Here is a 22,416-nt window from a genome sequence, read left to right on the forward strand (position 1 = left end):
ATGGTTGCTGTTGGTTACAGCTTCACGTCAGAGTTTGGCTCATTTACCTTTGATTGGCCGAAGTGAAGGTGAAGAGGAGAATTCACAATCAGAAACCTGTGAGTCTGTTTGGGGGGAAAATGTAACTTAAGTGTTTTTGAAAATGTAAAAATGAACATTTTCAGAGTTAAGTGTAATAAAGTAGTTTTAAATTTGTTTAAAATAAATTGTAGTACCATAATTAGGGTACAGAAATGTCCCCAAAGCATTGTTGGATTTTCTGTTGATTGATTGATTAATTGATTGATTGAGCTAAATTAGGAAAGGGTTTTCCAAGTTTTACTATTGTATGTTTACTGCTGAACCTGAGGGTAACATGTTTGCAAACTGTTAAATGTTTGTCTCCAGTGCCTATAGTTATTATTTAAAAGAGGCTAGTTAGTTAGCTAGCTAATGCCATACGCAACTCTTTTATCCAAAACCAGTTAGCTAATCCAACCAAATTTGGATAAGTAGAAAACAAATTGAGAGTTTATGATTGTGTGTCGCCTATTCATGTCTATGACAGTGTCATACTAACAGCCCCATCATGTAGCCTCCAATGACTGTAGCTTTAGGCTAATGCGAAGTCACTAAAATGTTAGCATGTCGTCTAAATAAGGTACACTTAAGGTTAATGTGTTGAGTCACTGCTCTTCCGGACATACAACTTAAAACAGTCAAAAGTTGTCAATTCATTTCAGTGAGAACTACAATCATTTTTTTTTTTTTTAACATTTATTTGACAGCTTTCCTAACTCATTGGTTCTGACATGTTGCTAACACTCAGCTATCATTACCCAGGTTGATACTTTACACTTATTTTACATTTCACAGTAACTGGTACAGGTGTCATGCCAAACATTAATCCTATGATTTTATGTGCGCGCGATTATTAGTTTTATTATTATTTGTCTAATATTTTTATTATATTTCCAATTATTAATATAATTAATTAATTCTCCATCTAACACACTGTAAGCACTGTAATAGATTTTTACTGATTAACGTGTTTTGAAAGGATCCTTGCAAATGGCTGTGCGCTATTTCATCTACTCTGTATTCTACATTATAATCAATACAGATCCTTTTGGCCACTGGATTTCTGCTGCACCCTCTGCATTTTTTTATAACTTTCTTCAAAGAGATTTCAAGACATTTTTAATGTCAATGGAAGTTTTTACCTGGATGATATATAAAAGTCACTTTGACAGAAACTGATTGCAGATATGTCTGAGAGCAACAGTTTCTGAAATACTCAGACCAGCTCCTCTGGGGTCAACAATTAGCCACATTCAAAATCACTTAAATCCCCTTTGTTCTCTATTATGATAATCAGTTTAAATTTCCACTGTTATTCTTGACCATGCTTGCATTAATAAATCCACTGAGTTGCTGCCATGTGATTGTCTGATTAAGTATTTGACTTAAGGAGCAGTTGAACAGGTGTAATGAAATGTATCCAAACATTTAACAGAAATCCATATAAAGCCAACTCTATTAGTGTGGGACTACTTAACCTTTTTATGCAAGAGAACACCTCGCCATGCTCTTCATACTCTGAAAAATTATGCAGGAAGTTGTTTCTCCAAATAGATCTGTATATCATGGTTTTCTTTACCCCTTTTTCCTGACCTCTCTCAGATGCGGTTCTGGTTTCATTATGCATGAAATCCATGAGAGATGTAGAGGCATCGTTGTAGAGGAGCAGCTTCCCTTCCCAGAGGTGGCGCCTGTGTGCTTCAGACTAAAGCAGACGAGTAGACCCCGCAAATGGTTCCTCAAAATAGTCTCTGGCCCATATCCTTTCTGTACTGAATGAAGTAAGAATGTCATTAACTCAATTTCAAACCTTTTTATTTATTTTTATGGTTTTTTTTCTCTTGTATACCACTCAATATGTCCACGTAAAATACTTTTAGTATGAAAGCTTCATCTGTTGTTGATGAATTTTTTTGAATGTGTTTAGACCTTAACCTCTTCTTCTTCTACATGGTTGGATTATTTGTCCATACTGGTGGTCCTGCTCAGCTGCGTGAATGACGGCATGTACCAGCCTTGTGTAGAGGTGGAAGAGGAGAGCTTCACCCGAGAGGTTGTTATAATGAGCTGAGCGTCAGAAGAAGAGACTAGCAGACTAGAAGTGTTTACTAGAGACCTGCTTATGTTTTAGTCCAATGCTTATCACTGTGCAGAAGAAATTATGCATCTTCATCTTCATCATCTTTGGTTGGCTGTTCTAGTTCTGTAGAAAAAAATGTAAATTTTGGGAATCATGAATATTTTGCTAATATTACTACGGCTGAACTTCAAATCATAGCAATTTAGATGAAGATGGCACAACAGGTCCAACAGAAAGTATACAAATGTACAACACATGAACTGTCCCTTTAAAGACTAATGATAAGCTGTAGTTTATAACACACTTCGTAAACTCTCTCATTTGTTAGTACCATAATGTGCTTGCGTAATCTTGATTCTTGGCTTCATGATGTCCCCGCTGAAAAATCCTGAAGTGCTTTGTCAAGGACAGGTTTTAAGTTTAAAATGTGAATTTTTGTACCATATATGATACTAACAGTGCTAGTCCTACACTTAATATTTCAATTCTGCAGCTGCTTTTTAAATGTTCTTCTTTAAAAACTGACAGGATTACTGACATCATTTAAAAGATTTGTTGGTTTGTCTTATTTGTGGCCAAAAACAGATTTAACACAGAAAGAGAGAATTTTGAATGACATACATGTATTTCATTTCCACATATTTCTGTTGAATGACTTTAATTAAAATGGTTATCTCTTTTTTCTTAACCTGACATAAGTCAGCATTAACTGCGTCAGAACAGTCACTTAACAATATGTCATCTTAAAGTGGAGGTAACTTATTGTAATAAGTCAAATTAAACAGTAAAATCTTGTAGGAATGGATCAGAGCCCATAGCCTGACCCCAAGACCCCCTTAAAAGCTCAGATGCAGCATCTGGATATAGTATGTTATATCTGTGCTACTGCCGTTGTTACCAGTGATTGTATGTTAACAGTATGCCTTGTATGTTTTGATATTTGATATGACGTTGTTTTTCGTTCTCTGTATACAGATTTTGGGTTCTCTCGTCTTTCTTTACTTCATCATGGAAATGCTCATTAAGACAATAGCCCTGGGATTCATCGGCCATAAAGGAAGCTACCTGAGCAGCCACTGGAACAAGTTTGATCTTTTCATCATCTTTGCAGAGTTAGTATCCATGTGTCTATATCTATGTGTCTCTAGAATTTAGTTTCAGTTTAAAAACTTTTGCAGGGCAACTCCAAAAAGATGCAGTTTTACATTATTGGAAGGCACACTTATTTTTATGAATGAAAGAAAGTAAAGCTCTTCTTCTCGTTTGTGTCTGTAACTGCCCCCTCAGGCTAATGGATTATACGTTTAGATTCTTTAATCTCCACGTAGAAGCATCTCATGCCATCAAGCCAGTGAGACTAATCAGCCGAGTACCAAGTAAGTCGATATTTACAGAGTTTGGATAGAACAGAGGCCTGATGATTGTCATTATTTAGATTAGTATGGTTATTTTGAATGTACACTACATTGTTTAGACTGGAGGGCTAAACAAGGAGAGTTTTAAAAGGCAGGCGAGCATGTAGCATGGTCATCCAAGTTTGTGAATTTGATAACTCAAGTACAAAGTGATGTATGAGTTTCAGTACATCACCTATGATATCATAGATGTATTTACTAAAAATCTTGGACTAGTTCAAATCTCAGTGACCTTGACCTCAAGCTCAAGTTCTCTGAAAATCTTGTGATTGCGATAATTCGAGAATAAGGTGACGTAGGATTTTGTAATTGAATCCATAGGTGTGGCTACTGGGAGGTTGAGGGGTAGCAGTGTTTTTTCTTTGTTAAAATCAGATTTAGTTTAAAATGTTGAAGCACTCCAGTTAAACAACAGTAACAAAGATTTTTGCTCCACAGGTTGTTTATTTGTAACTGAATACTGTGAATAAAGGTATTTGCTAAATAAAGTATCTTTTAAATATTTAAGATTTCACAGTAAGTAATGTAAGTAATTAAATTCTGAGACGTTTTTCGTGGAATCTTTTCAAAACAATAAGAAAACAATGTAATAAGAAATTAGTGAAATTTCTCACTTTCGGATTTATTTCTTCAGGATGTTTGGTTGATTTTCTGTCCCTCTCCAGTAAAATGAAATAACCATATGTCACGAAGTGGGATGGACTCAAGCGCATACTTCACAAAAAACACAGCACACCAGCAAGCCCGCACACCAAGGGTTCCAGGGAAACGGAATTCCTGTTTACAGACAACAAGTGATAAATCCAAAGGGTCAGTGATACGAAAAGGCAACAAGAGACTAGTACTTCGGAGCTTACTACCGAGGTTACTCAATAGTCCAGCGACGACATGTTTCCAGCCACTGCCTTAAGTAGTGGATGAGTTCAGGCGATGAGCCACAGGTGTGTGATTAACTTCAGGTGCGAGGGCCAGGGGCGGGAGCCCGTAATGAGCTCCGCCCCGGCGAGACACGGCAAGCGTGAGAGAGGTAGATGTAAACAAGAAACATATGTAGCCAACCTGAGTCAGCCGGGCAGACACGGGGACCATGACACCATAAGACCACAGAGAGCAAACTTACAATTTCAGGAGGGGATCAAATAATTATTTCCCCCAGTGTATGGATTCGTTGTTTGGTCATCGTCGAGCATATGGAATGCAGTAATTGAGTTTCTGTTAAGCTTTTTACTATGATCTATACAATTACACAGTACCTGCTGGATCCAAGGAGAAGGGTTTTAGTCCAGAATTACAAAACAAATTAAAGTTTTCAGAGAAAGTCGAACTATTATTCACGTAAGCTACCATTTTCTTGCTCATTTGTGTAGGTATGCGGATATTGGTGACAATACTCCTTGAAACGGCCCCCATGCTTGGTAATGTTCTCATCCTCTACGCGTTTGTCATCCACATCTTCGGAGTCATTGGAGTTCAGATGTGGGCGGGGAAGTTGCGCAACCGCTGCTTCCTGGGCGACGACATCCTGACGTATGTAAACTGCTTCATCTGCTCTTCTAAGACTTTCATGTTTTTTCTTTTCTCTCTGGGCAGCACAAGCTTCTAACAAACTTTAACCAATTATTTAATCCAACTCTCTGCCTATGGCAAATAATGTCTGTAAGTATTAAATTTATCAAATGCCTTCCATCCATTTTCTACTGCCTATTGGGGGCAGGGTCGTGGGTGCAACAACCTAAGCATAAAACCCAAACCTCCCACACCCCAGCTTATCCAGTGGAACACCATCTGACAGATGTAATCTCTCCAGTTTGTCTTGGGTCTATCCTGGGACCTCCTCCCGGTGGGGACTGCTTGGATCACCTCACCCAGGAGGCATTCCAGTCAGATGCCTGAACCATCTCATCTGGCTGCTTTCGATGTGGAGGACTAATGGCTCTACTAGTGAACTCCTCAATCTATCTTTAAGGAAGAAGCCACCCTTTGGAGAAGTCCCATACACTCAAAGTACCCCCACAGGATACTCAAAAGGACGCCGTCAAATGCCTCATTTAAAAACTGTGTTCTTTATTTAATGTGGTCATTTCTGTCTAATAGTAAGTGTAACAAATATGCAAAAAATGAACAAATCGGGAAGGGGCATACATCTGACATGAGCAAGTACCAGATGACTGTGGGACAGAAAAAAAAACATTCTTACAGAAAGAAACATCTGGCAGAGCCAGGCTCAGGGAGGGGTTGCCATATACAGCAGCTTCTCATACATACAACACTGAAATGATTGACTATATTTAAATGATTGTTTTACATAATATGTGCACATTGTTATCTGTTTCTATCTAGAATTTATAACGTGTCTCTGAGTCCATACTTTGTGCCCATCTTTGGTGGACGGTCCTCGTTCATCTGTTCACCTGACGACAAGGGTGGAGGACGCTTTTGCCGTGATGTGCCGCCCTACCAGGAGCATGGCAAAATCTGCACACTGGCTGCAGACGAGCCGATCCAAGCCGGCCAATGTGTAAACTGGAACATGTACTACAATGTATGCCGTGCTGGGGACCACAACCCTGACTTGGGAGTTATTAACTTTGATAACATCGGCTATGCCTGGATAACCATTTTCCAGGTAAGAAATTGTTGATATGCACAGAAAAACATCTGGATTATGTCGACCTCTGTATGGCAGTTCATTCAAAGATTCAAAATTCATAAAACAAATGCATTTTCTTTGGCATATAGTGCAGTTTATCTGTTCATCTGCCTGCTGTTTTGCCATCTGTAATGTAGAGGGATAGTATTTATGTCTCTCTGTGTCTCCCTGCTCCCAGGTTGTGACACTTGAAGGATGGACCAATATCATGTATTATGTTATGGACTCTTATTCCTTCTGGAGTTTTGTGTTTTTCATACTTGTCACTATTGTAAGTACCCACACCTGTTAAATCATTTTTATTATGTATTCAATAACAAGTATTGACGTGCCCTTCTGGAAACCAAAACTACTAAATCAGAGGATGTGTAGATTTCAACAACCCTTCATAGTTGGTTGTGCAATTTCCCCAGAAACTCTATAGCTAATTCTTCATCTCCTCAACTAGATTGGCTCCTTTATCATAATGAATGTGTGTGCAGTCATCATTGCAACCCAGTTCTCAGAGAACTTCGCAAGAGTCACAACAGAGCAGCATGCTGGTCCTCTGTCTTTTAAAACTCTCTTCAGGAAGTTTGTTTCCTTCCTGAAGATGATGACCACCAGGTAAGAAAAGTACTGTGGCTTTAAAATCTAGACTTTGTTGTGTTTGAGGTCAGATTTGTAGTTTACAGGGTGCTAAAGTATGTAAGACTGTGTCAGGAATGTAGTTTTAAAAGTATTAGTCATGTCAGCTAGGTAAAAAACAAACAAACAAAGTTGAGCTTTCTTTACAAATGGAAGTAAAAAGAAGAAATATTTAAGAATAAGAATACAGAAAGTACTAGAAGAACATAGGCCACAGCTTAGGTCAATGTGTGTTTACATCATAACAGGGTGCAGCCCGTCAAGAGCTCAACACATGTCAAACCCACACTGGTAAGACCAGTTTGCAACTGGGTGCAGTAACATCAGTCATAATAGCGTTAGCTGTTTGTGATTCGCCTAACCAACTGTCTCATCTTCCAGCATCAGGTCTGGATCCCTTTCAAGGAAAAGTTTAACATTCTCATCAACACTAAATTCTTTAATCGAATCATCATTATTGCTATTTTCATCACTATTGTTACCATGGCGATGGAGCACTACAACCAGGTGAGACATGTTTGCGATTATTTATCACATAAATTTGATCTCAGTGATATAAGAAGCTTGCGCTGTTAGATTAAGAGTAAGAAGAGATAAGAGGCGTCATTAAAAAAATCCATATTTACTTTTGCATCTAATGATGACTCTTCCCTTACGTTCATGCATTTAAATGATTCTTATTTCTCTTGTCTGTGTGTGATTCTGTTTTCTTATTTATTTCCATTTTCTCCTCCTGCAGCCTCAGGAGTTGACGCGAGTATTAATTGTCAGTAACATAATTATTACCATTATATTTGTGGTGGAGATGATAATAAAGCTGATCGCCCTCTCGTGGATGTACTTTGCTGACCTTGACAACATCTTCGACTTTGTGGTTGTTCTCACCAGGTATAAACCTTTATCCTTTGACTTTGAAACTTTGCTTATTGTTTTATTGTGTCACATTCGCAAACATTTCTTTGTTTCTTTAGGGGTTTCTCAAGTTTAAATAAATGTAACTTTATTCTCGCTCTTCTTACTTTTGTCATTTTTATTTTTCTTATAAATATTTCTGAAGCCACATCCTAGTGTTTGTATCATGTTAGATGTATTTCCAACAGGTCAGACTAATGATATCAGTATAATAAAGCATCATCTCAGCATACGGTTATTAGTCATTGTGGACAAAGTGATCTGACAGAGCTGCACGTTAATGTGTTTGTTTGTGGTTTTCAGTTTATGGGAATTAGGCTCCAAAGCTGATGGCAAGCTGTCAGTTGTGCGAGCATTTTATGTGCTGCGCTTCGTGAGGGTGTTTCACTTCCTCCCGTACCTGAAGAGGCAACTGCTGGTCCTGAAGAGGACGATTAGAGAGGCATCCACTCTGTGCTGGTTAATGCTGTTTGTCATTTTCATTTTTAGGTATGTATCCACACACCAAGAGTCTCGGTGTACACATTTGTGAGCTCTAAGATGTTATATTCATAGACTGTATATAAACGATAGACGTTGTTTACTGGGCTGAAAAGTAAAGCCAATACCAAAGTTCCTTTAAATTACATTCTGCCTAACAGCCACCAGGGGGCGACTCCTCTAGCGTCAAGGTTTTTTGGACGTTTATGGGTCTGTGAGTGAGCCTACTCGCATCAGTAAATAATCTCCTGATATAGACATTATTTAAAATTCTTAATACATTGTGGTGCTAATTTGATAAATTATGAAAAGTAATGATGGAGAAAAATGATTTTAAAGCATTGATACTTTGCGCCTGCCAAGTGATTTACATATGAGCATGCGGTGTCCTTCACTCCACAGTCAGAGCTACTAGTTACAATTTAAAAAAACTTGATGAATAAATAAATATATTTAAGAATTTGCACAAGTTGAGGCTTCAAAATGACTGTTTGCTTCTTTAAATACAGTTCCTGATTTAGTTGTTATATTTTCTGTCACCCTTCAGATGCCATATTTACATACATGTGATTCTCACTCCAGCTTGCTGTTTGTTTGCAGCATTGTGGGCATGCACCTCTTTGGATGCAAATTCCACTTCAGGTCAATATATAATGAAACCGCTGATGATCGAAAAAACTTTGACAGCCTGCTGTGGTCCATGGTCACTGTGTTCCAGGTGAGGTTTTGACTTTGGGATGTGTGTTGTTTCATTGTCATGTGCACTCAATGGGCGCTTTATTAGGAACATGTGTCACCATCAATAGAAACCTCCGGGATGTGGGGGATCATAAAGTGTCCAGTGAGTGTATGGCCGGAGTCTTTATGCATGGAAAATGATGTGCTATGTGTTAATAGATAATCTTTTATTATACTACATATTATCAAAGAACTTCTAAATATTCAAGAACATGGAAAACACAATGAAAATGAGGCTGTAGTGTAGGATGTGGGGGAATGTCATCAATGTCATTGATGTACAGCTGACAAATCTGCAGCCCCTCTGGCCATGTGATGCTCTCATGTCAATTTGGACCAAAATCTCCAAGCTGTGTTTCCAGCACCTTGTTGAATCTGTGCCACAAAGAATGAAAGTTTTGTTAATCTATCTAGATTCTGACTCAGGACGACTGGAACGTGGTGCTTTATAATGCCGTGGCTGCCACCTCCCCGTGGGCAGCTATCTACTTTATTGCCATCATTGTGTTTGGAAAAAATGTTCTTCTTAATGTACTGGTGGGCATAGGGGTTGACAGCTTCCAGGCCAGGGTAAGAACTGTTTCAGTTTTCTTGAGTTTAATGTTAAGTTACGATAACATTAAAGGTGTGTGTGTGCACACACACCGCTGCCGATCTCTGTTTCCTGATGTACCTTCTGACAGCCCAGTGAAAACATTCATCAAGACTCCTCTCGCTGTCCCAGCTTGGCATGTGAGGCCGAAAGCTCCCTTGAGGAGGTACTGAGAAGGCTTTTAATTGACTTTGCTATTTGCTGATTTATAAATCCAGCAACTGGCTGAAGGTGCCTTTGTTCAAACATTCACACTGCCACTCACACCTTTGCTCATGTCATTCCAGGGCCCCAGAACAATCACAGGAGAATATTCTGTTCCTGCCACTGAGCCCAGCAGACCCAGTGGGAGTGCCTCAGCCTCTGAGATTCCCTCCACACAGACAAAAAACAACAGTTTCACTGTAAGTATAAAAATGATTGTTTTTAAGGTCTAGGTTGGCTTTTTTTCAGTATTTTATTTATGCTTTGGATAAAGAGGAGTGACCGATGTGTGACCGTTGACTCCTGCAGAGATTTTTGAATAGGATTCAGAAAGTGCTGCTGTGGTGCCAACAGCATAAAGACTGGTCATTGTACATGCTGTCCCCACAGAGCAGGTAAGTGATTCACACACAACAAGGGACACACACTTCATACTTAGTTTCATGAGATTTTTTACTCTGTACTTTATTACGTTTGACTGGACAGAGCTCCACTGACTTTTACGTTTTTACTAGCTGAGATTTCCTTAACACTGAAGCTCATTCAGGTCCACTAAACTAGTTAATAGTTACTCAGAACTTAGAAAGACTTTTCCTGTGCGGCTCTACACATCTATAATTTACTTGGATACAAATCAACAGTCATTTAAATTGTATTTAATCCGCCTTCGCTCCTGTCCTATCTGTTGCTGGCATTAACGCTCTGGAGTCACCGAACACGGCAGCACTTTCAGATCATTCACACGTTAGCAGCAAGACGCTGAGTCTTTGTTTCAACTGGTGTTTGAACAAGTTTTAATCCTAACAGTGCAGCTATGTGGATGTTAATGGCACTTTGATGCAAATAAGTCCTACACCATGAAAATAGATTGACGCTAATAAGATAACCATGCTTACAGTATGATGAAAGTGGCCTCAGAGGGCTAACAGCAGCATGTTTAGCTGGATAGACAAAGTCCTAATGACGGTACCTGAATAGTGTATTTACTGTCCATGTCCTGTTTGTTATGAACTGCACAGGTTCTCCCTGATTTCCTTGACCTTGTAAGACAAATCAATATTTTATAGAAATAAAGGTAAAAGTATAAAATTCTACACTTCTGAGGACCAACTGGATTCAAACATATACATATTTTACCTGTATATTCGATGAAAGGTGAATTTGTGCATACACATACCTAAGTTTAAAATTAGTTATCTAAAATATTCAAATGGTTTTACAGAACAGTGAGAGGAATCCTCGGGACATTTCAAGCCTCATGTTTTTCTGACCTTAATTGTGTTTGTTTCGTTCTTAAACGACTGTAATTACAGTGTCGGTGTTTGTTTTAGGTTGCGTAGATTTTGCCAGCGTTTGATGTCTCACAAGGTGTTTGACCATGTGATTTTCTTCTTCATTCTGCTGAACTGTGTCACCATTGCTATGGAGAGGCCCAGTATAAACCCTAAAAGCATGGTGAGACCCACATCTGGAGCAGTGACAGATATACTCAGTCAGAGAAGCACAAATATATAGACACATTTCAGATGTGGCATCTGTGTGGCGTTACATGCTGCCAAGCTGGGTTATGAACACTTCAAGCCTCTGTGCAGTCCTGTAAAAAAAACGTAAAAAGATTTAGCCTGTAGAGTCTGAGGTCTTTGAGTCTCGCACGGTCTGACTTTGGGGCGAACTTGCTCCTGAGAAGATTGTGGCATTGTGTTAACACTCACTCGAACTCCCCAGACCAGCAAACGGACAGTACTTTTGCTTCTATAGAGGTTTTCACACTTGCACGTAATGTGTGAAACTTCTTTAGTATACCTAATGAAGTGTCAAGTGAGCGTATGTTTCTAAAAGAAAACACATGTAGGTTACAAGTGAATGTCGCTCTGCTCTAAAGGAACGCTTGATCCTGAATGCATCCTGTTCTGTTTTTACTGCCGTCTTCCTGATCGAGATGGTTATTAAGGTAAACACCAGATTTGCTTTTATTTATTTTTTCAAAATAATGTTCTTCAGTTTTGATCAAACATTTTCAACCTCAGATTGTGAGTACTTTCAGCTTTGGGAATCAGGGATGTTTTGAATTTATACTGTTGATGTATTGCTTTAACACAAGGTTATAGCTCTTGGCTTGGTGATCGGGAAGGGCAGCTACTGCCGGTCATTCTGGAATCTCATGGACGGCTTTTTGGTGATTCTGTCCTCAACCAACTTTATTATCACTTTGGTCACTTCTGACAAAAAGAACATGCTCAGCATCCTCAAAGTTTTTCGGCTGCTAAGAACACTTCGCACGCTGAGGTACCGTGTGTACACACACGCTGTGTAAATAGATGTTTGTTGTCATATGCAGCACCTCATTTGAGATTTGTCTTACTTTTCTCTGTATATGTCTGTGTGTAGATGTGCTGGCGTTAATACATACATGTATGTTTGTGTGTCCCAGGATGATCAAGCAAACCCCAAAACTGAAGCTGGCTGTCAAAGCTCTTATTGCCTCTGCTAAACCAATTGGGAACATTGTCCTGATTTGCTGTGTCCTCTTCTTTTTCTTTGGGATCCTTGGGGTTCAGGTTAGCCCCCACCCCCTCCCAAACACACCACACACACACACACACACACACACACACACACACACACACACACACACACACACACACACACACACACACACACAGACTTTTTGAACAAAATTACAGCATGACTGCTTGTTAGCTTTTAGCCAAAAATTCACAGTTAACACCCAAGAGTGTGTACTCCTTTTGGCATCAACAGTGTAATAACCTGACATCACAATAAACCCTCTGCCTCTGTCTTTATTTCACACTCACGCTGCAGCTGTTCAAAGGAAAGTTCTTCTACTGTGAGGGTGAAAACACTTCAAACATCACCAATAAGGCCGAATGTCTCTCTGCTAATTATACGTGGGTTCGGAAGGAGTACAACTTTGACAACTTTCCTCAGGTACGGACTAGTTCCACATTGTTGTTAAGTACAAGTATAGAAACGATCAACAGCTCCATATTTAACACAACTTGTCCATCATGTCCACATTCCCCCCTCTACACATGTCCAAATCATCTTGGCCTTCCATCTCTACCTTTGTCTCTAAATCAAGTTTCATATTTAAGTCAACCTTCCCCTTCCCCCTCTCGTCCTACTTTGTCTTCGGCTAACAGTAGCATGGTTTCCACTGGATCTGTTGCCCAACAGCACTGTAGCCATTGTTAACAGTTAACCCTCCCCTTTTATCTGAGGTTGAGATAGGTACAATAGGTACAGCCTCTCTGTGGCTGAGTTTAAAACATTTCATCTCAGAAGTAGGATTCAAACTCAGACCTCCAGAGGAGACTGTGACTTGTTAATATTAATGTTCTATTAATATTGGCACCCGGAAAATAAATGTATGTCAACTTAACAGCTGTTTCTGTGTTTCTTATTCAGGCTCTGATAGCCTTGTTTGTGATGTACTCTAAGGACGGCTGGATGAACATCATGTATGATGGACTGGATGCTGTGGGAGTAGATCAACAGGTAGTTTTGCTACCAGTACTTTAATGTATGTTTTGCATTGTTGCTAACACACATTATGAAGTAAAAGGATTGTGATTATATGGGATGATGTAACTAAGTTCATGGTTTGAATTTACTTTTTTTGTTTTTCAAGCAAGTTTCATGGGTTTGCTAACTGAGTTCTTAGGATCCAGGAAATAAATGAAGGTCTGAAGGACATAATAAAAAACCCATCAACAAATTCATGTAGAAGAAGTAAGGGTGCCCTTAGTTTTTCACATACTATTTTTACATTTTTGTTTAGTTTTTGTAAATTAATAGTAACACAGACTAATGCTTGATGTGCTGTTGTTCATCTGAGGATATATTTATGCCATTTTAAGACCTGGTGGTGTCATGATCTATGAAAATTTGAAAATTTGACATCCACCAAGGTCTTCAAGGTCACCTCAATAATTTAAAGGTCAAAACACTGTAACTTAGAAACTACAGTTCCTAAGACTGTGGTGTTTGTTGTCAACATATAGAAAGTACCATACAAAAAATTAAAATATCATGTCACATGACCTCTGCAATATTTGTATTGCAATATTTTCACTGCACTCCAAACTTTTTTGCAATACATTTAAAAATAACAAAGAAAACAATGAATATATACAAAATACAACACTATTACTGTTACTATTACAAGTAAATACCTCCCACAGAGTGAGGTGCCCTGACAGAGGTTTGCTCTCTGAGCGCTTCTTTATATGTTTCCAGTCCTTCACACACTCTAATGTCCAGTCTAATGTCACTATAGAACGATTATTAAAGTCCGATTATTTAGTTCTTAAATTTCTCACAGACTTTCCTCTTGTGTTTCTTTTTCAGCCTGTGAAGAACTATAACGAATGGATGCTCATTTATTTCATCTCCTTCATGGTAATGAGTTTTTTCCTCCTCGACATGTATATCGGCGTCATGGTGGAGACCTTCCACGTGTGCCGGCAGCAGCAAAAACAATCGCTGCAGAGAGGAGGAAACTCACGGGATAAAAGTAAAGTTGATGAAAATAAAGCATCGTTGGGCAAGATACTGAACTCTGAGACTTCCTCTCGATGCACCTATCAGAGTGTAGATGTTGGTGGATGTTTAAATACCTGTACCCTTACATGTGTGCATGTCTCTTCCAGGTAGAGAGGAGAATTATTTCAGGCACTACTCCCTCGTGCGTCGCCGTATCTATGACCTGAGTACCAGCAGATTCCTCGAGTTATTCATGACAGTAGTCGTCTTCATTAATGTCGTGTTGATGGCTTCGGAACACTATAATCAGCCTTTGGTAATGCAAATCCACACACACACACACACACACACACACACACACACACACACACACACACACACACACACACACACACACACAATCCTTTCAAAAAATGCACATGTATCTATGATAGAAATGTGTGTGTGTTCAGTATGTAGATCAGATGATAGAGTACTCCTTCTATGTGTTCACTGTCCTCCTGGTCCTGGAAATCATGCTAAAGGTTGTGGCGTTTGGCGTACTGAGGTTCATAAAAAACAGGTAACACAATTATGCCCAAGAATTTAACTTACGTGGTTTGTTGGGTTTTGTAAAGGCCTGATTGACTGCATGATGTGTGTTTGTCTTTAGTTGGAATATGCTGGACATCGCTATAGTCTTGGTTTCCTTCATCGTTATCATTTTCACCAAGATGAATATGGAACACCGTCTTCCCATTAATCCCAGCATCCTGAGCGTCACTAGAGTGCTCAGACTAGCACAAGGTACACACACACAAACACACACTTGACAATATGAGATCTTTTTTATTACTAAGGCATTTGTGTGTTCTACACATCTACAAACACTTTGAAGACAACACTTGTTTCCCTTTTCAGTGCTGAAGGCCAAGAAGATCAGAGTTCTGCTGAGAACCATTACTAAGACACTGTCACAGGTAAACACCCAGAATAAACTCACTAAGACCAGCTGATTTTACTTTCCATGCTTAGAAGTCTTTAAAACAAACCAAAAGTAGGATATATAAATATATACATTCAAATCTTCAAAGAGGATTTCACAGGCATTTTGGTTCCAGGTTGGAAACCTCTGTCTGCTCTTTATGTTCTTCTTTTTCATCTACGCTGCACTGGGAGTGGAGCTCTTTGGCAACCTCGGTCAGTCAAACTACTATCATAACAGTCACACACACACATAAATGTATTGTGCATGATGCAAAGGAACCTGATAGATGATTTATTTTATTTGCACTGCATCTACGTTGTTAAGTAGAAAAACAAGGAAGGGAGATATTTGCGTAACTTGTACAGCAGTTTGGTCAACTGAGGTTGTTAGAAATGTGCTAAACTGAATTATTGCATTTATCAAGGAGGCAGTGCAGAAAAATCACTGTGTGTGTGTGTGTGTGTGTGTGTGTGTGTGTGTGTGTTGTCAGAATGCACCCCAGACTATCCATGTGAAGGCATAAATCAGTACGCTAACTTTAAGAACTTCGGGATGGCGCTGCTCACACTGTACAAAGTGTGCACAGGGGACAACTGGAGTGGCATTTTGAAGGTACGCTTGTACTCATTCACCCATGCACACAAACTCTGCACATGTTGTCTTTTAAACAGTGAAGTCCAAAACCTGTAAGTAAGGAATAATCAACACTTGAATCTCCAGTCAGGGTTTTGTGGTTCATTTATACCTGCTCTGTGTGTCTAAAGGACACATTACGCCCATGCCGTCCCAATGATAAAGCCTGTCCCAGCTACCTGTGGTGGGCCTCGCCAATCTGCTTCGCCACCTTTGTGGTCTTGGTTCATTTTGTTCTGGCAAACCTGGTGGTGGCAGCTGTCGTGCAAGCATTGGAGGAAAGCAAAGAGGTAGTGTTGCTACATGTGAACAGACTTAGAGAGCCCACAATCATGCAGGTATTCACCAATAAGAAGATCTGGTTTTGAAACCAGGATCACGCTGATAACCAGTTGTTCTCTTTTAAAGCTCACTCACAGTAACACCAACTCCTCCATATAAGCTGGAACAGTGGGCATAAGCTGCTCAGCAGGTTCTTGATAAGAGGACATCAATTTCCTGTTATATAGATCCTATTCCTGCCCCATCATCCTTTGCTGTGAACCAGTTAATAGACAACCTGGTTGGTGCATTTGGTATCTGTCAGCTTTGATGGCAAATCACCACTCAAACACTAGGTCACTTTATGTGCTAGAGCAGTAACTACATACACAATGCCTCACCAGAGCTTTTGTGATTGTCCCCCCCAGAGGTTTGAAGGAGAAGTGCGAGTTGAAATTTGTTTTTAGGAAAGAACACACCTTCCATCTGTAATCTAACAGTACAGGCTAAACTTTAGCTGTTGTCAAGCTAGTATATATATGGCCAAAGGTTTATGCATATTCATGAATGTAGGCATGAATGTCATAATAATTTGAGGATTTTATTGATTTCTTTGAACAGTTTATTGATATAGAGTACAATTATTCTAATGCCTTGAAAAACAAGACTTTGTTCCTTGGGTTTGCAATTATTGTACACCTAAGTCACGCCTTAAATAGAATAGCCATCAATAAGCTCGTGCTAAAATTATTGCTGGACATTTGCTGAAGGTAATTCTTGGCAGAATTGATAGAATCAATTTAAACTGTTTGGTTTGTTGGCACAGACCCAGATTTCAAGCATAAATCACAAATTTTCAACATGTTGTGGCCGGAGGCTTTGGGAAGGCCATCCTAGAAGCTTAATGGGCCATTTCTAAGCAGTGTCATCCAGAGTCGTCAGTTTAAACAATTATGCAAACGTACAATTTAATATAATTATTTGGATATGTCACCATTTTGGCAACTGTCACCCTCAGATGAGGGAAAATTGGTTAGTGGGTAGTCATTACAGGAAGTGGCTTTTGAATGGCAAGCCATCTAGGCCATAAACATTTACAAATCATTTAAGAAACAATGGAAAAATCAACATTTATTAAGTCAGGACACTGTAAAAGTTGGTGAAAACTCCACGCTAGTAAGTGGAGTTTTGAACCTCTTCTTCTGAGTCATTGAATGCCGCTTTGTACATCACACTCAATGTTTATGAGCACTGGAAAAAGTGTGCTTTTTCCAGTGCTCAGTGACAGCAGTGATGGTGCTTTCTTAAATTATGCAGGGCCCTACCCATTGTTTTCTCATCCACTTAAGTTAAACTTTGATCACCTGGAAAAGAAGAAGTGCAGACTACACCAATTCATCATGGAATTTAAATTAAGTGGATGAGAAAACCATGGGTAGGGCCCTGCATAATTTAAGAAAACGCTGTCAGAGCTGTCACTGAGCGCTGGAAAAAGCATGCTCAGTGCTCCAAAAATGCCATTTTCCCCACCACTCAGAAGGAGGCGTTCAAAAAGCCACTCGCTGGCATAAAATATGGTGTTCTGGCGGGGTTTTCCCCAACTTACGGCATCCTGACTTATTAAACTTTTTAAATCATTTCTTAACCAGATGGGTTGTAAAAGTGTTGATTTATGGCCTTTTGAAACCTGAAAACACTGACAGCTGTTAAGCATGGTGGTGGTACCATCATGCTCCGGTGCTATATTACTACCAGTGGTTTCGGTACATAAAAAGTAGGTGGAATAATCAAAAAGGGTGACTACCTCAAAAGTCTTCAACTTCACCTCAAGTCAACTGCCAGACAACTGAATTTTGGACACAGGTGTTTAACAGGATGATGATCGTAAACATCAGAAACTCTGTTTGAAATAGATAAGGCAGACTAAGATTAAGCTTCTAGAATGGCCTCAACCCAATAGAACACTTTTGGGATGAATTAGAGCGGAGACTGCGAGCAAGGCCATCACAAATAAAGATTCCCATGAACACACTTCTAAACCTGGTGGAAAGCATTCTCAGAAGAGAAGAAGCTGTTGTAGCTGCAAATGGCAATATAGTGCATGAATGTCTCACAGCATAGCCTCTATTTTTCAAATATAATAAATCATTACAACACAGGAATCTCTGACGTTAATCATATAGTTCATTTTAAAAAGGTATTTAGTGGCGAACGTGTATAGTATCCTATAATATCGGAAAAAATGCTAATAAAATACCTTGAAAACTGTTTTGTTGACCATGGATTATCCAGTATTAATTCTGCCACATAATAATAATCTAAACAAATCTTGGATTTCTCACGCTTAAAATGAAATAAAATCTTACACAACAATATTTAAATATTTCAGAAAAGGCCTAAGACTGAATCCTCAGACATCATGCAGCAACCCCAGGAGTCTCCAGGCGAACCCGTCATATCCAGCTCAGCTGGTACCACCGAAGGAGTCCACTTGTAAATCACTTCATACCTTAGACTTGTTTTTGTTTATACTTCTCTGTTACTGTGACATTTTCTGATATCCTGTAAATGTTAAAATTTTTATGCCTATGTACTTTTATCTTACTGTAAACATTTTTAACGAAATTCACTTAAATGTTAACAGTTCCTTTGTTAATAGTTGTTTATATAAACTATAGGTAAACACTATATATAGATAAATACTACAGACATACACACGTTGTTTACAATTAGTAGTATTATAGTAACTGCATTACAGGTGTGTTTAAACACCAAGATCCATGATCTTATGCACTCTTTTAAATGATCAAACCTTTAAAATGTAAAGGAATAAACTTCTTATAAAAAGTAGCTGAACTGTCTTTATTCCAAAATTATTTCGAAATGAATTAAGATTTTTATAGATTTATCACCACACAAACACACACTCATGGTTTACGGTATAAGTGCTTTCACTGTATAATTAAGCAGTGTCTACATCATGGCTCATTCTAATTTAAACGAGGTGTGAAAATGAGTTGAAATTATAAAACACATTGATGACTAATATCACTGAGACAACAAACTGATCCAATCAATAAAAGTCACTTTTGGACGTTGACGGACTAGTTACACAATATGGGATCAACAAGAAAAGATTTTTAGAATATCAACAAATTAAATCCATAGTAAAAAAGAAATTTAAACCGGGTCAAGTTGAACTACAAACACCACCAAGTGTGGTTCAATTTCTTACTCTTAAACCCCCCAAATTACTATCCAAAATATACAGAATGCTTTCTAAAACAGATGAATCAATATCACTTCCTATTGCAAAATGGGAAGCGGATTTATCAGTTAACTTAGACCTAAACTTCTGGTCTCAGATTTGCTTAAAAACCTTTCATCTAATTAGAAATCCCAGTCTTCAATTAATTCAATACAAAATATTACATAGAGTGCACTATACAGGTCATCGGATGTTCAAGATGGGCTTTACGTCTACCAACAACTGCTCACACTGCCAAACCAATTCACCGGACAATTATATCCACGCTCTTTGGTTCTGTCCACCAGTTCAGAAGTTTTGGCGCGAGATATGTGAAGACTTATCGAAGTGTCTGAAATGTAACATTCCAACTTCCCCCTTAGTGTGTTTGTTGGGCAGCTTAGATAATGTCACTTCAGAAAAGAACATAGCCCATATGGTTTTCACTGCCCTATGCATAGCCAAGAAAACAGTCCTCATGAACTGGAAAAATAAAAATAATCTTAACTCTAACCAATATAGAAATTATCTATTAGATTACATTAGTCTTGATACAGCCTCTGCCACCACATCAGATCAATTGCTCTGGGCTCCTTTGATCAGGTCCATCACCTAGTGGGGGTGGGGGGTCATAGTTTGGTCCCGCCTTCACTGTTGTGATTGGTGTGGGGGTAGGGACAGGCTTAGGGCGTCGGGGGGTTCCCCGGAGGCATCTTCCTTGGGGGGCTCAACCCGGGGTAGCGGTCATGTCCGGTTAGGGGCTCTGTTGGCTCTCAGGTGACTGTTTCCTCGCGGCTGCGTGCAGCGGGGCTAGGGGAGGGTCTGTGCTGACGGACGTGGGTTACTGACCTGGTAGCCTGGCTGCCCCTGGGTGGGTCCGGGATGGGCGTGAGGTTCTGGGGGCGCTCCGTCTCTGGGCTGGGACCCGGACCGGGCCTCGGGGGCTTGGGTCCTGGTTGGTGTGTTGCCGGGGTTGTGGGCGGGTGGGTGCATGGGGGCCCAGCCCTGGAGCAGGGTGCCGCCGGTGCGTCGAGCCACCTGGGGGGCTCTTCAACTGGTGGGGGAGATTGTCACATCTTGCAGGAGCTTTCCTCTGCAGGAGGGGGAGATACAGGAGAGGTGGAGGAAGATCTCAGCCTGGGTGTTTATTGTCTTATGTAGTCTGGAAGATGAGTGGATGGTGGGGTGGGTGCAGTTTTCTCTGTGGTGGGGTTGGGTGGACTGTCCCGGGCTCTGTGGGGCCGGGCGGCGCTGCTGCACTGGGCCCGGTCTGGATGGGCCTGGGCCCCCTTTCCCTGGCGGGTCGCGGAGTATGGGGGTGCCTACTGGGGTCAGCGGGGGAGCTGGCCCCAGGGAGGGGTCACTTGCCCCTCCCTTCCTTCCCTCCCCATCTCCAGCTGCCTCCCTCTTCCCGCTCCACCACAACCACCCACACATGCAGGGCCTTGGAGTAGGGGTATGTCACCAGGGTGCAGAGGAGGCTACCCCCCCCCCCCCCCCCCCCGTCCCCTTCTGGCTGCCTCTGCCTCAATTTTATCCCACAACTTAGACATTCACATTACTCACACTCTCATTACACATACATATAGGATCTTGGGGGTGGGCACGATACACGGAGTCCAAAGTACCATCAGGGTGTACACCCCACCCCTGGCATCGTTGCCCACCTCTCAATTTTAAATACACGTAGACATTGAGGGCTAGCAGGAGGGACCATGCGCTTACCTGCTGCTCTCTGGCAGGTAGCTCCAAGCCCTCCTGGGTTTTAAATGCACCTTAGAACACACATGCATCAACATTACAATGAGCGGGTGGAGGGAGGTTTGGAGTCTTCTCTCACCCCCATTCTCTGCGACCTGCTGGAGCAGGGGGGCTAGGACTAGGAGGAGGAGTTGGCCGTCCGACTGCGGTCTGGAGTGTGGAGCCTTCCTGCTGCTACGGAGTCGGGGCGGTCTGCCTCCCCCCACCGCAGGGAAAAGGGAAACACCACCTGGGTCTGGGTGCAGTTCCCCCCTCCAGGGGCGGGGGCACCTAGACCCGGTTTGTAGAGTACGCTTGGGGAGTGTGATCGTGTGTACAACGTCTCTTTATGTCTGTCTCCACGTTGGTTGAGTGTGGAGTGAGTGCATATGAGAGCATGAGGGGGGAATGGATGTTTGTGTCTGTGTGTGCCTGTATGTCTGTGTCTATATGTCAGGTTGGGTGTCAGGCGCCACCTCTCTGGGGACATCTCAGGCCCTCCAAGGTTTGGAGGCCTATCTCCCCCTACCACCACTTCCCCTGCCAGTGGCGGACCCCCTCAGACATCGGTGCGTTGGTGGTTCTTTGTGTCCGGGGATGGGCGTCCAGGTACACACCGGCTCACTCCTTGGCGGCCGCTTATCGGGGCCTGGAGCCTGGGGCTCGCTCGGGCCACTTCGGAGGTGGGGTGCCCCCGGCCTCTCGGCTTGGGGCTCGGTCACTCAGGCGCAGCTGGCTGCCGGCGGAGCTCACGGGCGCGTCACTGCAACTCCCCCTGGCTTCTGCTCCGCGGCTGCTGAGTGAGCCCTCATCTGGGACTCTCCTCAGCTCTTTCTGGGACAGTGGCGCGGCTGCCCCTCTGTTGGTCTTCCTTGGTCTCTTGTGTTCTGGGGGCCTCTGGATGTCTGGAGTTTTGATCTCCTCCACACCTGCTTCATGCCCTGGAGGACGGGGCTGTGGCCCCCCCACACCCTCTAGCAGATTATTACATGAAGGAACCTTTTAAAAAACAAAAAACAAGCGCGTCCATGCTCACAGGTGTACACACGGGTGATCACACCCACAAACTACACCCTTTTTGGCTCCTACCTCAAAGCACACTGTGTTCTGTTGATCTTATGTGCTGCACAATAATGTTTAACATTTAGTATTTACTGTCATATTCCCATATATCATTGTGATGTTGTTTATTCTATTACTCTTGTTCTCTTCTGCTTGCTTTCTTTTTTCTTTCTCAGCAGGTGATCCAGGTGATTGATATATGCATTTTTTTTTTCTCTGCCCGTTCTGTTGGTTTTTGTCTT

The 22,416-nt window shown here is 41.0% G+C and overlaps 1 protein-coding gene across 5 annotated transcripts; it reads left to right on the forward strand.

Annotated features, from left to right (window-relative positions):
* The first annotated feature begins 6 nt into the window (after window positions 1–6).
* LOC146702762 (voltage-dependent T-type calcium channel subunit alpha-1I-like) lies at window positions 7–18,983 on the forward strand. Of its 5 annotated transcripts, none has more exons than XM_085465742.1 (33): window positions 7–98; window positions 1,663–1,817; window positions 2,010–2,113; window positions 3,116–3,252; window positions 3,428–3,516; window positions 4,923–5,082; window positions 5,896–6,181; window positions 6,384–6,476; window positions 6,654–6,811; window positions 7,081–7,123; window positions 7,214–7,339; window positions 7,572–7,720; window positions 8,048–8,233; window positions 8,825–8,942; window positions 9,377–9,532; window positions 9,646–9,720; window positions 9,842–9,958; window positions 10,068–10,153; window positions 11,090–11,213; window positions 11,641–11,709; window positions 11,860–12,044; window positions 12,190–12,316; window positions 12,582–12,707; window positions 13,188–13,277; window positions 14,130–14,295; window positions 14,432–14,580; window positions 14,717–14,826; window positions 14,917–15,050; window positions 15,165–15,223; window positions 15,350–15,443; window positions 15,722–15,843; window positions 15,996–16,154; window positions 18,515–18,983. In XM_085465742.1, the coding sequence occupies exons 2-33, from the start codon at window positions 1,682–1,684 to the stop codon at window positions 18,620–18,622; spliced, it is 4,041 nt and encodes a 1,346-aa protein (XP_085321868.1). In that variant the 5' UTR covers window positions 7–98; window positions 1,663–1,681; the 3' UTR covers window positions 18,623–18,983. The 5 variants fall into 5 exon arrangements, with proteins under 5 accessions (XP_085321868.1, XP_085321869.1, XP_085321870.1 ...); XM_085465743.1 differs by having other exon boundaries at window positions 15,365–15,443; XM_085465744.1 differs by having other exon boundaries at window positions 14,789–14,826.
* Window positions 18,984–22,416: the final 3,433 nt, after the last annotated feature.

This window comes from Copadichromis virginalis, linkage group LG8 (assembly GCF_057382275.1).
Source record: "Copadichromis virginalis isolate Kocher_CV1m ecotype Utaka linkage group LG8, C_Virginalis_male_GT1.1, whole genome shotgun sequence".
Classification (NCBI taxonomy): domain Eukaryota; kingdom Metazoa; phylum Chordata; class Actinopteri; order Cichliformes; family Cichlidae; genus Copadichromis; species Copadichromis virginalis.